This window comes from Convolutriloba macropyga, chromosome 1 (genome assembly GCF_964194025.1).
Source record: "Convolutriloba macropyga chromosome 1, txConMacr16.3, whole genome shotgun sequence".
NCBI classification, from domain to species: domain Eukaryota; kingdom Metazoa; phylum Xenacoelomorpha; order Acoela; family Convolutidae; genus Convolutriloba; species Convolutriloba macropyga.
The window spans coordinates 61,161,590-61,175,642 of record NC_134468.1 but is presented as its reverse complement, the minus strand read 5'-3'; the positions used below and the strand labels follow the sequence as shown (position 1 = coordinate 61,175,642).

Genomic DNA, 14,053 nt, shown 5'->3' with positions numbered 1-14,053 from the left:
ACCATCCACAGAGTACAGGTAGTGCCTTTCAAGTATTCTCCTTTCAGGATTGTACAGAGTCCGCCGAGTTCTTTTGGTCCTAGATGAACAAGATCTGATCCTAGATGTTCACTGGAGAAGATTTTGTTCGTCACTCTTCGGTACATCCACTGTTTGTCTTTCTTGCCTTGCTTCATCTGATGCAACTTTATCAGGTCGTTCGGATCGTTTTCTCCTTGCGGTGGTATGGCGATGACGTTGACGAAGTTAGAAAAGCTATTTAGAACATTTTGTTGAAAAGTTTTTCAATTTCGTCAGCTACTTCCTGTTGTTCATTAATCGAGTTTTCAAAGTTATCGAACAGGTCGTTCCCGCCGATGAATATCGCAGTAAGGTTGAAGCCTCCTTTTTGGGGGAGGAACTTGCGGACGTGGTGAACTTGTGCTCCGGGCCAGCAGCGAACGCTGAATTTTGGGGATCGCAGTTGTCTGCACTCTCTATCAGCAATCAGTAAAATTCTTGTGGATGAGTGTTTGTATAAGTGGTACCTCAAGTGGTGACTGCGCCCGAACGGCTAGGGATGGACGGGGCTTTGAACAAAGTTCAGTGAGATATAGAAACCGATAACCGATAAACAGCTGTACTAATTGATCAGTATTCCTAGCGCAATACTATCTGAAAACATATAGCATATGAACATGTTCAAGGCATATCAATTTTATAAGTTTATCACAACAATTAGGCTAAATTGTGGAAAGGCTGAAATTGTTGTTGATGTTGTTTATGTGGATTATCAATCTGGTGATTGACGGGCATCTCGCCTTTTCCGTGTTCGCTAAAACATCGTCCTTGTGTTGCCGCAGCTGTTACAATCACAGACGCTTTGCCAGCTGCAGCTATTTTTTATTCTTAAAAGTTTTCATCGACAAGTTTTCACATTATATTCAACTTTCGTTTTTCAGATCAATCTTTTTCTTGTCTATCTCTTGTTCTTCTTCAAGTCTATTTGCTTTTCGAGTCTTTTGCTTATGCGCGCCGTTCTAAACATAAATTTGTTTCTCGTTTCAGTTCTCATTTTCAATGTTATAAACAGTTGATGAGGACTTCCACTTTTTGTTTCCTTCTCAGGAAACTTAGGTTCCCTAACTTCCTAAGATGTCAGTTTTAGCAGTAACATAGGACAGTTTTAGCAGTAACATAGGAATACTGCAGTAGCAGTTTTAGCAGTATTCAGTTGCAGATACATAGGAAAATGCGGAAGAATTATCAGTTTTATTTGAATTTCGTAGCTGGTTTGGACTCCAGCTACCCATTTTACGCACCCCTTTTGAAATTTCTCCAGTACAGTTAAATTTCTTTTTGTGAGCGGAACGCATTCGAGGCCGTAGACTCATACTGGAAGCATTACGGACTTGTAGAGATCGAGTTTCACATTTGATTGTGGGGAAGATTGCGCTTAAGGTGATAGAGAAAATTATTTGCTTTTCGAACTCTGTGCTCGAGGTTTTTTTCAGAGGACAGGCTTTCATGTATATAAATCCCCAAGTCTTTCCGCATTTCAATCTAGAGGTTTAAAAAATGTTTAGATCCTATGATATAGATCGTTGTGCACTTGTCTTTTGCTAAGCCGATTTGTTTTCAGTTTCCAAGTTCCTTATTGACTCTATGTCAATTTGTATTTGATCTTGGCCTCTGTTAATGCTGAGTAGTTTCAGATCATCTGCGAAAATGTAGGGATTACTCAAATCCAGCTAAACGTTACACTTCTCAGTAAAAAAAAAAGCGGTTGCCCGCGGTTAAGATGTGCTAAAGAAACAACAAGTTTCTGCAATGATGCAGAAATAGAGACACTGAAATGTTCGTTTCTCTCTGAAATTCCTTGAAGTCATACTGTGTCTATGCGAGTGAAAGCTCGAAGACTGAAACTAACCCCTTTTAACTGTAGCGAAGCATACAGCTGCAGTTCTATGTTCTCTAACAGATAAAAGGCTTTCCACTGAAATTGAGCAGCGCGTGAAAGAGAACAACCACGAATTAATTGGGCTCAGAGATAAAAATGACGCGATCAACGCAAACTATACTATTGCTCGCCAAAAACTGGTGAAAACTGGCAATTTGTCTTATTAAAATTTTATTGTCACATAATTGTGCACGAGTTTAAGCTCCAGTTTTTTGCTTAGTTGACCTTCTTTTAATTTTAGTCAACCTGAGTACAAAATAGACGCTGGTGAGTCTATAACTTAATTACTTTGGTAGAAATTTCCAGGTGATTCGTTTCCGAATTTTATAAACGTTTCCCTTAGATATTTCTCTTAATCAAATTGTTGCTCTTGAAAGTTGATTGCAAAGAATTAAGATCCTGGTTTCCGCTTCTCTCTTTGACATTTCGATACGTTTTACTTAACCCAAAATTATAAATGAAATTTTCTACTGCTGGTTCAAGTTTATGGCTCTATATGGCGCATCATGTGAAAAAACAATTGATTTTCAAAATGTTACTTCAAAACAGGCTCTTGCTCAAATTCCTGAATTTTAATTTTTACCATTACGACAGAAAAAACAATTACCGTTAAAAACATAAAAGTTCAAAAGGTTTTTAGACTGTTCCTTGTTTTAATCCCGATTTCAAGAGTTGCATTTATAGTTGAAAACAATATCCCGCAAAATTACCGATTATTTTGATTGAAATTATTTGGGGAAGCTTCCGTACACTGATCGTGCCTCAGGGTACAAATTCAAAAAGTTCAATTATCAACGTGATTTGTTTACTGATATGAAAAAGGCATCGTTGACTCCGATCTCTTTAATTGATATTTTAGTGTAACTATGCATCAATTTTTGACCTACAGCTTAGAAAGCATATGCAGCCTCTTATTTGGTGTCGTTTTCATTAAGAGGTATTTATTCTGACTCTCTAATTTAGTTTTGAACAGTACTTTTTCCGATTTTGTCCAATTTCAAAATCACTGATATTTATTGGATTTTGCTACTGGGCGGTTTTTTGCTTGGATATTTTTTGTGGACAATTTTTGTGCAGAGGTTTACTTTTCGCACCAAAAAACGGGCTAAACGGTTGAATTCCGGAAGGCATGAAATCACTGTGCATTTCTATTAGAGCTTTAGTTAAGAGTTGAAATCTTTTTGGAATGCTCTCAAAATATTTTGGCAATTGTTTGAGTCAGTTGGTCAATTTTTTGTCAGCATCTGACTCACCGTCCTCAAAAAAATTAATGGTTTTAGTAGTAGTAGTAGGAGTAGTAAAAACCTTAATTCCTTTTAAGATAAGGTTTAAGAAATCACACATGTATGACATGCACGACGAAAGGTAAAATAACAGTTGACAAATTGTGATCACGAATAGTTCATATCATAGGAAACTGATGTTCTGGATTTCAGTTAATTGACAAGGGAGTTTTTCAGAGTTTTTAATGGAATTTCAAATGAAATAATATTCAACCGGATGAGCTCGTTGGCAACTCTAGTTGTTCGGATGAAAAAGTTGTCTTCTGAAGAGACCTTGCGTGCTGTAGCGAAGCGAAACAGTCCATTCAAGGAAGATCGTGTTGGCAAAGATGCAAAATGAAAGTTACACTGTACATCAACGGCCCCGTTGTAAAGCTTCCAAAGGAAAACAAAGTCATCTCTGATTAAGCTTTAACACAGAGGAAGTAACTGAAAGGATTCTAAGCCTGAAACATATGATGACTAGCGTATTATCCAAAGAAGGAATTTGTATTGAAAGCGTTCAAGTTGGTGTAGCATAGTGTAGGACGGAGACCAAACAAGAGCACCGTATAATAAAATAGGTAGGATAAGGGATCTAAATAGCAAAAGTTTCTTGTGACTCGACTCTCAAAAAGGGATATTGCTTTTCAGGAAGTTAAAAACTCTGTTGCGTTTTAGAAGCTCTGAATCTAGGTGAGCTTTCCAGTATAGAGTATTAGACAAAATAAAAACCAGATCTCCGATTTGTTTGTTGTAAGGTAAGTATTCAGAAACTAAAAGAAATTCAGCAGGTTCATCATGCCCACCAAAATTAACAGTTTTACATTTTGATGGGCAGAAATGGAGACCATTTAAATAACACCAATTAAATTGATGTCTTCTTGGACAAGGGAGAACGATGAGGTAATAAAAATTTTGGGGTCATCAGCAAAAGGAAAAAAAACTGTTTGCCACATCATCAGTCATGTCATTAACGAACATGATGAATTACAAAAGACCGAGCACGCTGCCCTGAGGAACTGCAGAAGTAACCGGTAAACGAGAAGAAAGATTTTGGTTAATTTTTGCGCACAGAGAACAGTTTGTTAGATAAGCTTTAAAAAAGCTGAGTCAAAACCAAAATTCACACGCTCAGACAAAAGTATTTGATGAGACACAGAGTGAAAAGCTTTACTTACGTCGAAGTAGATATAAATGGCAGGAGAATTGGTATCACGAGCTGAATAAACAGAATCAAGATACACTATCACCTGACTTATTGTACTACGTGATTTCATAAGTCCATGTTGTTCACGTTTGATTTGATGCCTTATTTTTGGGTAAATCAAATTGAACAATAGTCTGTCAAGTGACGAGAAAAGTTTAGGGAGGATACTAATGGGACGATAGTAAGAAATATCATTGTGAGGACGGGTTTTATGTAAGGGAATAACGTGTTAATGATGTTTTAGATTGTTGATTGTTTTTGTTTTTGTTTTTGGGGAGTTACAGTTTTCACTGAGGGGAATATCGTCCCAATCGTCGTCTTAGAAAATTGTCCTATTATTTCTGCAGATCTGACAGTCACAGCATAGATGCCAGCTGCAGATGTTTTTTTCGTCGAATCGCTCGTTTGCAAACTTCCACATGAAATTTAAAACTCGATTTTTAAAGCCTTTTTCGTTTTAAATTCAATGTAATTTTCTATTTGATTTGCTAGTCTGCATGTATGGAAAAAGAACTCATTTCTAGCCTTTTCAGTTCTGGTTTTCGGGCGCTTGAATAACTCATTTGTTCTCCCTTTTTCTGAATTTTGTCTCAGCATAGGTAAAAAGCTATCGTCTTCTGTCAATTTCGATAAAAGTAGGATGTCATTTAGTTGCATGAACATTGGTAGTGGTAGTATGTTAAGAAGTCTCAGTTGATTTGGATACGGCATGACTTTTTGTCCAAGGATCCATTTGACTACTTTCTTTTGAAATCTTTCAAGCTGTTGTAGCTCACCTCGGTTCGGATTTGTGCATGCAGAGCCATATAAGAGGACTGGCAAAATTGGTGACTTGTAGAGTCCGAGCTTGATCTCTTGTCTTACTTGAAGATCTATGTTTACGTCGAAGTAAATAGAGTACTTTGTTTGCTTTTTTCAGTCGTTCTTCGATGTGAGTCTTCCACGTCAGGTCATGGGAAAAATAGATGCCGAGATCTTTGATGACTTTGGATTACTCTAGTTTAGTGCCCATAAGCTCGTAATTTTGTGTTTGACCTCTTACGCACAGCTTTGCACATTTGTCCATGGCTAATTTCATTTTATTTTCGTTTACCCACTGTTCAATACCATTGAGATCGTTTTGAACTTGCCAAAACGTTTTCTTCACTGCAAGAATTTTTGGGTCATCCGCAAAGATAAATGGGTCAGAGAAGACTAACACATCAGGTAGGTCATTAATGAATATGCAAAACAGGAGTGGTCCGAGAAGAGAACCTTGGGGTACCCCACTTGTTACATCTAAAGTTTCCGATCTTGTGTTGTCTACCCGAACGAATTGTTTCCTATTGTCTAAGTAGTCAATGATAATTTCTAATAGGCAACCTCCCACTACAATATTTGCAACTTTGTGTACAAGCTCAAAATGCGGCACTTTGTCGAAAGCTTTGGAGAAATCTGTGTAGAAAGCTACAATTTCGAAGCTTGACTTGTTATCGAGTGCGTCGTGAATTGATTTCAAGAAGGATAGCATATTTGTATTAACTGAGCGTTTTTTAACAAATCCATGTTGGTGTTCTGTTAGGAATTTTTCGAAGTGAGCGTATAAAGCTGAATAAATGCATTTCTCAAAAACTGTACTGTCAATGTCTAAAAGAGAGACTGGTCGGTAATTTACTACTTTCCGTCTGTCATCAATTTTGTAGATTGGTGTCACAGCTGCAATTTTCCAGGAGTTTGGGATTTTTCTCAGTCGTTTTATCTGCTTGAAAAGTACATTTAAATTCTTACTTGTTTCGCGTGCTGTACGCTGGAAAAATGCAGGCGGTATGCCATTTGGGCCTCGCGACTTTGTGGCATCTAGCGAAAGAAGTATTTCGTAGATTGCTTTTTTGAGATTTCGAAGTTTGTAATTTCAGGATTTCTCAATTTTACATCTTGTATACTGAAAGGAATTTTGAGTGAGAACTCTGAGTGAAAGAACTCGTTCATCATGTTGACTTGCTCTTGCATTTTTGTGCTCTGCTGATTTTCTTTGATTAGTAATTTTGGAAGGCTGGGTGATTTTTTCAGGCTTTTCAAGTGTTTGAAGATTGTACCGGTATTTCTTGCACGCATGATTTTCTCCTGATATTCAATCCTGTCCAGTTCCGATGATTCTGTCAATTGGTTTTCAAGTTTAAGAACTTCTTGTTTTCGATAACTAGTGGGTTTTTCGGATAAGAGTCGTTGACAATGCACGAGAGAATTGCCAATGCACGAGAGAATTGAGTCATTGCGCAATACTCCTACAGCTATTTTACTCTCTGCATGCGTTCCGCTAATACTGTTAAGGAGGTATAATTTCATGATTTGGAGGTCAATTTTGGGAAGCTGTTACCTACTCGCAAATAGTTACGTTTACGCTTTTACGATTTGTCCTACGTGCAAACTAGTGTTTGGAGATGACCTATGTCTGAGTAGGCCGATAGATGGAAATTTTAGGTAACCAGAATTTTGCCGAGGTGGGTTTTGCAATCGTCCCCGACGAAATGCGCCATGACTTTCCAATCGAGACCAACCTTTAGCCGCTCAAAGGCGAAACCTCCCAAATAACGCAAACACTGCTGATGATGATGCTAGACTGGAGAAAAAGCCATAGGTCAGAACACTCCTTTGTCAGAACATTTCTCGATGTTAGTTAACGTGCTTTATAAGAACATAATTTGTAGAACTGTGGGCGTAAAACACTGGGGGAACAGAATAGATCCAGATCTTCCACCCCCTGTCAAAGTCTTGTCCGAAAAGATAGCCAGATGGGTAATAGTATCATTAGTCCATATTAGAAAGCGAAATAAGAAGAACGCGTGATTGGCGTAGAGCATAGCACATTCAGCCCTCTAGCACCGGCAGTGCAGGACTCTGCTATAAAAGCTCGAACAGATCGTCGCTAAATCAGCGAAACGGGGCAATGAAACGTACGCCGACGACTTTTCCGTCATTAAGAGAAAGATCAGTATCATTCTTTTTCGAAGCTGTTTCCTCTGCCTCAGAGGGAGCCGGTCGCTGCAAGAAAACAAACCAACAGAAGATTTATCCTCTACCGTTGTTCACGGGGGATGGCTGAATGGTTTCTAATGTTTTGTTTCAGCTTGTGCTCGGGTTTGGAATGTGACCCCACCAGGTTTTATTCCACCAAAGGCACTAGACATTACCATAACAGCAGCTCATTCTTTCACTATATTAGTTGTATACTCGAGCATAAGTTTGATATGGTTTGCATGTAATGCAAATAGCAGAGTCAGTCGTTTTTTATTTTGACCATTGAAAGTATGCGGACATTATTTAAATAAAGTTTATAGAAAGCTTTTTGCGTTCCAGATTTGGTGAAGATGGCGGAATTAGAAGTGGAGGAAAAACCAGTTACGGTAAGTGAGATGGAAAAATTTTTTCCTTATTTCAGTAATGTAGCTGTCTTGCGCTTAAAAGTTTGCTCAACTCCAAAATATATTTCTGAAACTTCTGCAGCTTTTTAAGTCTGAGCTGCATTAGAACCGAATAGAAATCTAATGATTGTATAAAGTCGAAATTAATGTGTTACCGATGTGGACGTGTTGAAATTTCAGGCTGAAGAATCACAACAGCAGGAGTCTATATTTGGTGGAAGAGACGAGCCTGATTTTTACATAGATGTTCAGACTAAGACAAAGTATCACGAGTGTTATTGCTGTCACGTTCCGGAGCTGGCACATAATGTCATCAAATTCATCTTGTTCTCCTTCAATGTCCTCTTCTGGATAATTTCCTTCATTCTCGTAATTATTGGCATATGGGCCATTGCGGTCAATGCAGACTACGGCAACGCTGTGAGCGGAGTTTTGACGCCTTCATTATTATTAGTGGTCCTGGGGGTTGTGATTTTCTTGGTATCCTTTGCTGGGTGTGTTGGAGCACTCCGTGAAAACACTTATTTGTTGAAAGCTGTGAGTATTTTTTCGCTTGTGTTTCATCAATACTCATATAACTATTATGACAAGTTTTTATTTCAGTTTATTGCAATAATGGGCATCGGTATAATTCTGCAACTGATATTCGTTATTGTAGTTTTCACTCTAAATGGCAGGGTAAGCCTTTCAGATTGCGTTTCCAACGACTATCACCTCTAAATGAAACCAATTTTTTAGATGCAAGCGTCTCTGGATAGGTTTTTTCAAAAGTCTGTCAAGCTATACAATGATGATGTGGATTTGAAGAACATCATGGATTACATCCAGCACGAGGCTAGTATCTCAGTTTAATTTAATAATCCTGTAAAGGTATTCGTGATCAATGAAGTTGTGATTTCAGTTAGAGTGCTGTGGTGGTGAGGGACCAAATGACTGGGACCTGAACATGTACTACGCATGCGACAGTATTGCTGTCTCTAATTGTGGTGTGCCTTTCTCCTGTTGCAGAGTAAGTGCTGATCGTAACAAGGAGGCTCGTTAATGTGCGTTTGCACATGATGTTTCGACCCGCGCTCATCTATATTTTTGACATAACTGTCAACCAAATGAAGAGACAAAAACAGATCTTTGAGATTTAAAAAATCGTTACACAAACTACTAAATGAATTACATAATGCCATGCATCATTACAGCGCTCACAGGATCTCAAACCATTAATCAGACTACGGGAGAAAAAATAAACGACAAAATAAGCTAAAAGAAAAAAAATTACAGCAAACATTCAACATTTAAACTTAAAAGCATCTAGTAACAACGCAACGTCAAAATACAATCAGAAGAAACCTTAACTACACAAATTTACTTTTTCGTTACTAAAGAGCAAATGAGACTTTATATTAATGAGACTAGGCAACAAGTCGACAAAAAGAAGCAATAATGAGGCGAAATTCAAAAATCAACCAATTTTTAAAAACCAAATATTTACAAACGTCTTAAAAACCATTAGCTTTTAACGAAAAAATTCTTTATAAATTTACTAAAAAGTCATTACAAACCAATAGAATCTGTCTTTGGTTAGACTAAGTCACAGAAACGGACCAAAGATAATAAAAAATTAAAAAAAATTACAAACAATTTGCGAAAACACAAATTATTGAATCCATTATAATCTTTCGCTGTCATCTGAACATTTTAGTTTTTATTAATTGCTCTTGAACGAAATTCATAGCAATTATTGTAAACATGTGTGTCTTTTTTTATGCAAATTTTTTGCTCTACAGTTCTACGCTTTTCTTCTAGAACATTCTTTGACTTCTCAAGTGACTTTTTTACGCTTTCGTTCTGCATTTTTGATCTCTATTGCTCCGAAGTAAAGCTTTTTGCTAATATTTGATAATATAAAATAGCATAGCAGAAGTGTGATTCGCAGGGCAGTGATTTGTGTGGGTGGTTGTGGATCGGGAGGTCAGTGGTTCGAATCCTTGCGGCCGAAAGGTTTTTGCCCCAATAAAGAAAAATTGATCTAGGCTACAGCCCCTGAATTAAATGGCCGAGCCTGTCGTTCAAGAGCAATTCTTCCGACAATTGTCGGTTTATGTTTTCAATTATTAATTGACTATTTCAGTTACTGACAGAATCATACTGAAACTATACTGAAAGAATAATTATGTTCACTCGGGCCTCGTATGAAAATCATTGGGATCTGTTTTTATGCGAATGTGCTTAAAGAAGAGAAAAAGCAACGCAAATATTGACCACAAACAAAACTTTTATGAAAACGCATATTGCTCGTCAAGCAAATCCTCAATTACGACGTAATATCATTAGCCACTTCAATATTCGAACTGGACGGGGCCTCTCAGTGATGAGAATTAGATACAAGTTGACAAATATAAGAACAAATAAAAACTTCAAAAAAGTTTGAAAACAAATAATATCTTAAACTTTAAAATTATAAACTTACATATAATAAACTTACTCCATTGAGTAATTTCATTTGTTCACCACTCATTTAGGGGGTTATGAGACCTCTCAGATATTTACGACTACATAAAGAATTAAAAACAGACAAAAACGGCAAATTGAAGAACAAAATAGAGAGAAGTGTCGCAGCCATTAAAATTGAACTATTCATTAAAAACTTTCATTTTCAAATAATTTTTCATCAACAAGAGAATTCTTTTTCTTAAAAAAATGGCTGCAAGAAACCAACAAATATGAACAAATGTAATAAAATCACGAATTTTAGAAAACCCTAAGTATCAAAGCCATGAAATTCAATAGCTTTCAACGGAAATCAATAAATAAAAAGTTATAATAAGCTATGCTTCAACGAGGAGACAATAATTTATGTAATTCTTAAAGCATCAATAATTCATCACAATAAGCCGTGTGACTATGAAAAGGATAACAGATACAGGCAAAAACCAAAAAAATCAGTAGAAAAGTGCGAGAAGACAGTGTCGAAGCCATTAAAACCATATATTTTCTCAGCAAACTATATCTATGATCTATTGAAAACCTTCTTTGTGCCAGTAGGAACTGCCGATAATAGGATAATATGATAATATTTCAAGAGAATCCAAAATTATGACAAAAAATAACCAAAAATTAAAAAAAAATCTTGTGAACAGTCGTGGCATCCAAGACATAAAGACAATAGTTACAAAATAAAAGCGCTAACCAGCTTAGTTTGGTTGCAAAAAAAGAAAGGGGGTCCCGCCAATAGTGAGATTGACCTACAGTTCACAGAAACAAATTTAAGATAGGTTAAAGTTCAAAAAATTGAACTTTTTTTCAAAATTTTGATTTTGACAGTCATTAGCTGTCCACTCAAATTACTACATAGGTTCGCTTACTGCTCTTTAGGAAGCCTATTGCACTTTAAGTCAACGATTTTATGTCATAAGACTTCAAAATTTTCTTAAAATCTCAAAAACAATCAAGTTTCAATAAAAATTACGAAAAGAGTCGGAGCCATAAAAAATGAGTGATTCCTTAAAACGAATTTTTTGTCCACTGGACATCATTTGACTGTAATGGAGGTTTTTCATGAACAGAACTTGGATTTGAAAACTGACTAGTCTCTAAGTGACTTAAAAATATTTAAAAAAAAATATGAAATGGTTTTCAAAATATCAGCTCTCAAATAGAAATCGATTTTTTTTTATAGTTTTCTTTCCTATGAGACAAAAACTACCCTTGTTTATGGCCATTCGTCTGTTAGAAGCTCAAGATTGTCTCATTTGTAGCTTAAAATGTAATTTTGTATAGATTTTTATTGAACAAACGTTAATTTGAACAAAAAGGTGAACAAAATCATGCCAAACATCACGTGTTCACACAAAATTTTAAACCTCGATGACTCCTCGAAAAAACACGAAATTCAGAAAAATCTTTTTAATTCCGAACTATACGCTGGACGAGCTTTTTAATGATACCACTCGCATTCTACCATGAATATATCAAAATTGTCTGAGCAAAAAAAACCTATTTGAGTATATAGTTATTCGCCCCCTCGAGAGGTTGGAAAAAAATTAACTGGGTACAATTTTTGCCCCGAGTGGATAACCAATATCCTTAATATACAGGGTTTCGGTGTGGCTCATAACAACACACAATGTGGCTTTGGGGTTCGATCTGGCAGCTCGGACAACACTATCAACACTGCTCTGTCAGAAGTGATATTCTCCGGAGGATGTACAAACAGGATTGTTGTCTACATCAACGAGAACCTCTCCACAATTGCTATTGTGCTACTGCTCTTCTTCCTCCCGCAGGTGCGTAGTTAGAGTTATGTGACTGATGAAGTAAGTCACTGAGAAAGTCTAGCATTGATCGAGAAACAAGCAGCGGTTCGAGATTTGAGCCAGAATTTCAAACTGACTTTCACAAGAGTCTGTTAGTCGCGATCTAGTAAGTTTATATCTAGCACTGTGTATAGGAAAATATGGCAACGATAAGATCTGGCGTTTTAAAACTTGTATGTACATGCTTGTTTCAAGACTGAACGCATCTCGTTAGAATTATCTTTGCATTTATCAGCTGAAAGTCGCTGAATGTTACCCGCTAGTAGGTATCGCTTTAACCGCATTTTTTTCTAGAAACTTTTTTCACGGTAGATATTGATTCTTTATCCGAAAAAAAAAAGAAATTTCCTCGATGCAGTTTTGAAAAAAATTTAAAAGAAGAGTTGAAATTTGTTCATAAATTTTCTGGACTTAGATTTGCTAAGTATCCGATTATATCGAAGCATCCGATTCAACAATAGCCCATGATCCAATTAATTAACCAATTTAATTGTGAAGCATCTATTTTTTTAAGGATAATGAACGCATTATTACTACTTAACCCGTTTGCTCTATATGTGTAATAAAAGAGTCCACTTAAAGGAAAACATATTAAGCAAACGAGCGAAGTAGAGATCAGGTTTATAGGTTAACAAGGAGGCTGGTTAATGTGCGTTTGCACATGATGTTCCGACCCGCGCTCGTCTAATTTTTTTTTTACTTAACTGTCTTTTGACTTACATTTTTGCAAAGAGATAATCAAAAATAGACGTTTGAGCTTAAAAAATTGTTACAACCAAATTAATAATTGAATTAAATCATGTATGCCTAATTACATCGAGATCTGCCACTAAAAGACTAATAGAAAAAAACAATAAAAAAGCAAAAAAGAATTCACGGTAAAACTCATTATCTTTATTTAAAAGTACATAGTAACAACGTCAAATTAAAATCGGATAAAACCTTAACGTACACAAATTTACTTTTTCCTTACTATACAGCAGATGGAAATTTTCATTAATGAGACTATGTAAGAAGCCGACAAACATAGAGGTGCGAAGTTCAAAAATCAACATATTTTAAACCATGTAATTTCTAAAGTTTTAATGACCATTGGCTTTTAACAAAACAAATCTTGATAAATTTATTAAAAACTCGTTATGAAAACAATAGGACTTGTCTTTCGTTAGACTGAGCCATAGGTACCGACTAAGTATGCAGAAAATCTCAAAAAATTTACAAACAAATTAGAGAAACCATTAAAATCATTAGCTATTATCTGAATATTATGTATTTTTATTTTAATTTATTCTAATTCAGCTAAAATTTTACAGAATATTTAATTAAATTCAATTGGGCCACATTTGAAAATCATTGGGATCTGTTATTACGCAATTTTGCTAAAGAAGAGTAAAAACAAAAACGAACCACTTACATAACTTTGTATGAAAACGCATGTTGTCCAGCAAACACAACATCAGTTACGTCATAATATCAGCAATCATATGGGACCTCTCAGTGATGAGAATAAGAAAGTCAGCCAATACGCTCGAATAAATCAATACGCTCGGAAATCGAATAAATACGCTCAATTAGAGCGTAAGCCTCAATTGGAGGACAAAGATTTTTGTCATGCATAGGTAATCAATAAGACATCAATAAGTCTCTTGACTAGGAAACAACATTAGGCAAAATGACTAGGAAGTACAGGCAAAATATCAATATCAGGATGAAGTGAACAGATTTCCAAAGGAACCAATAATAATAAAATATCCAATTTTTTTAAAGAAAATTTTTGAATGTTGTGGCATTGAAGTCATATAACAAAAAGATGGAAGATAAAACCGGTAACCAGATTAATTTTGGTTGCCGTAGAAAGGAAGGGTGTCCTGTCATTGCCGAGACTGACGTACTTTTCGCGAAAATAAGTTTATAATCGGCTAATGCTAAAA

At 36.0% G+C, this 14,053-nt stretch overlaps 1 protein-coding gene across 1 annotated transcript in view; it reads left to right on the top strand.

The window, feature by feature from the left end:
• Positions 1-7,707: 7,707 nt before the first annotated feature.
• Positions 7,708-14,053, top strand: part of LOC142350291 (tetraspanin-17-like) — a 29,862-nt gene continuing 23,516 nt past the window's right edge. The window contains exons 1-6 of the mRNA XM_075402095.1: positions 7,708-7,794; positions 7,993-8,349; positions 8,416-8,490; positions 8,551-8,646; positions 8,714-8,821; positions 11,904-12,092. Of these exons, the coding sequence (XP_075258210.1) occupies positions 7,759-7,794; positions 7,993-8,349; positions 8,416-8,490; positions 8,551-8,646; positions 8,714-8,821; positions 11,904-12,092 (861 nt within the window). The 5' untranslated portion in view covers positions 7,708-7,758. The remainder of the gene's footprint in view (positions 7,795-7,992; positions 8,350-8,415; positions 8,491-8,550; positions 8,647-8,713; positions 8,822-11,903; positions 12,093-14,053) is intronic.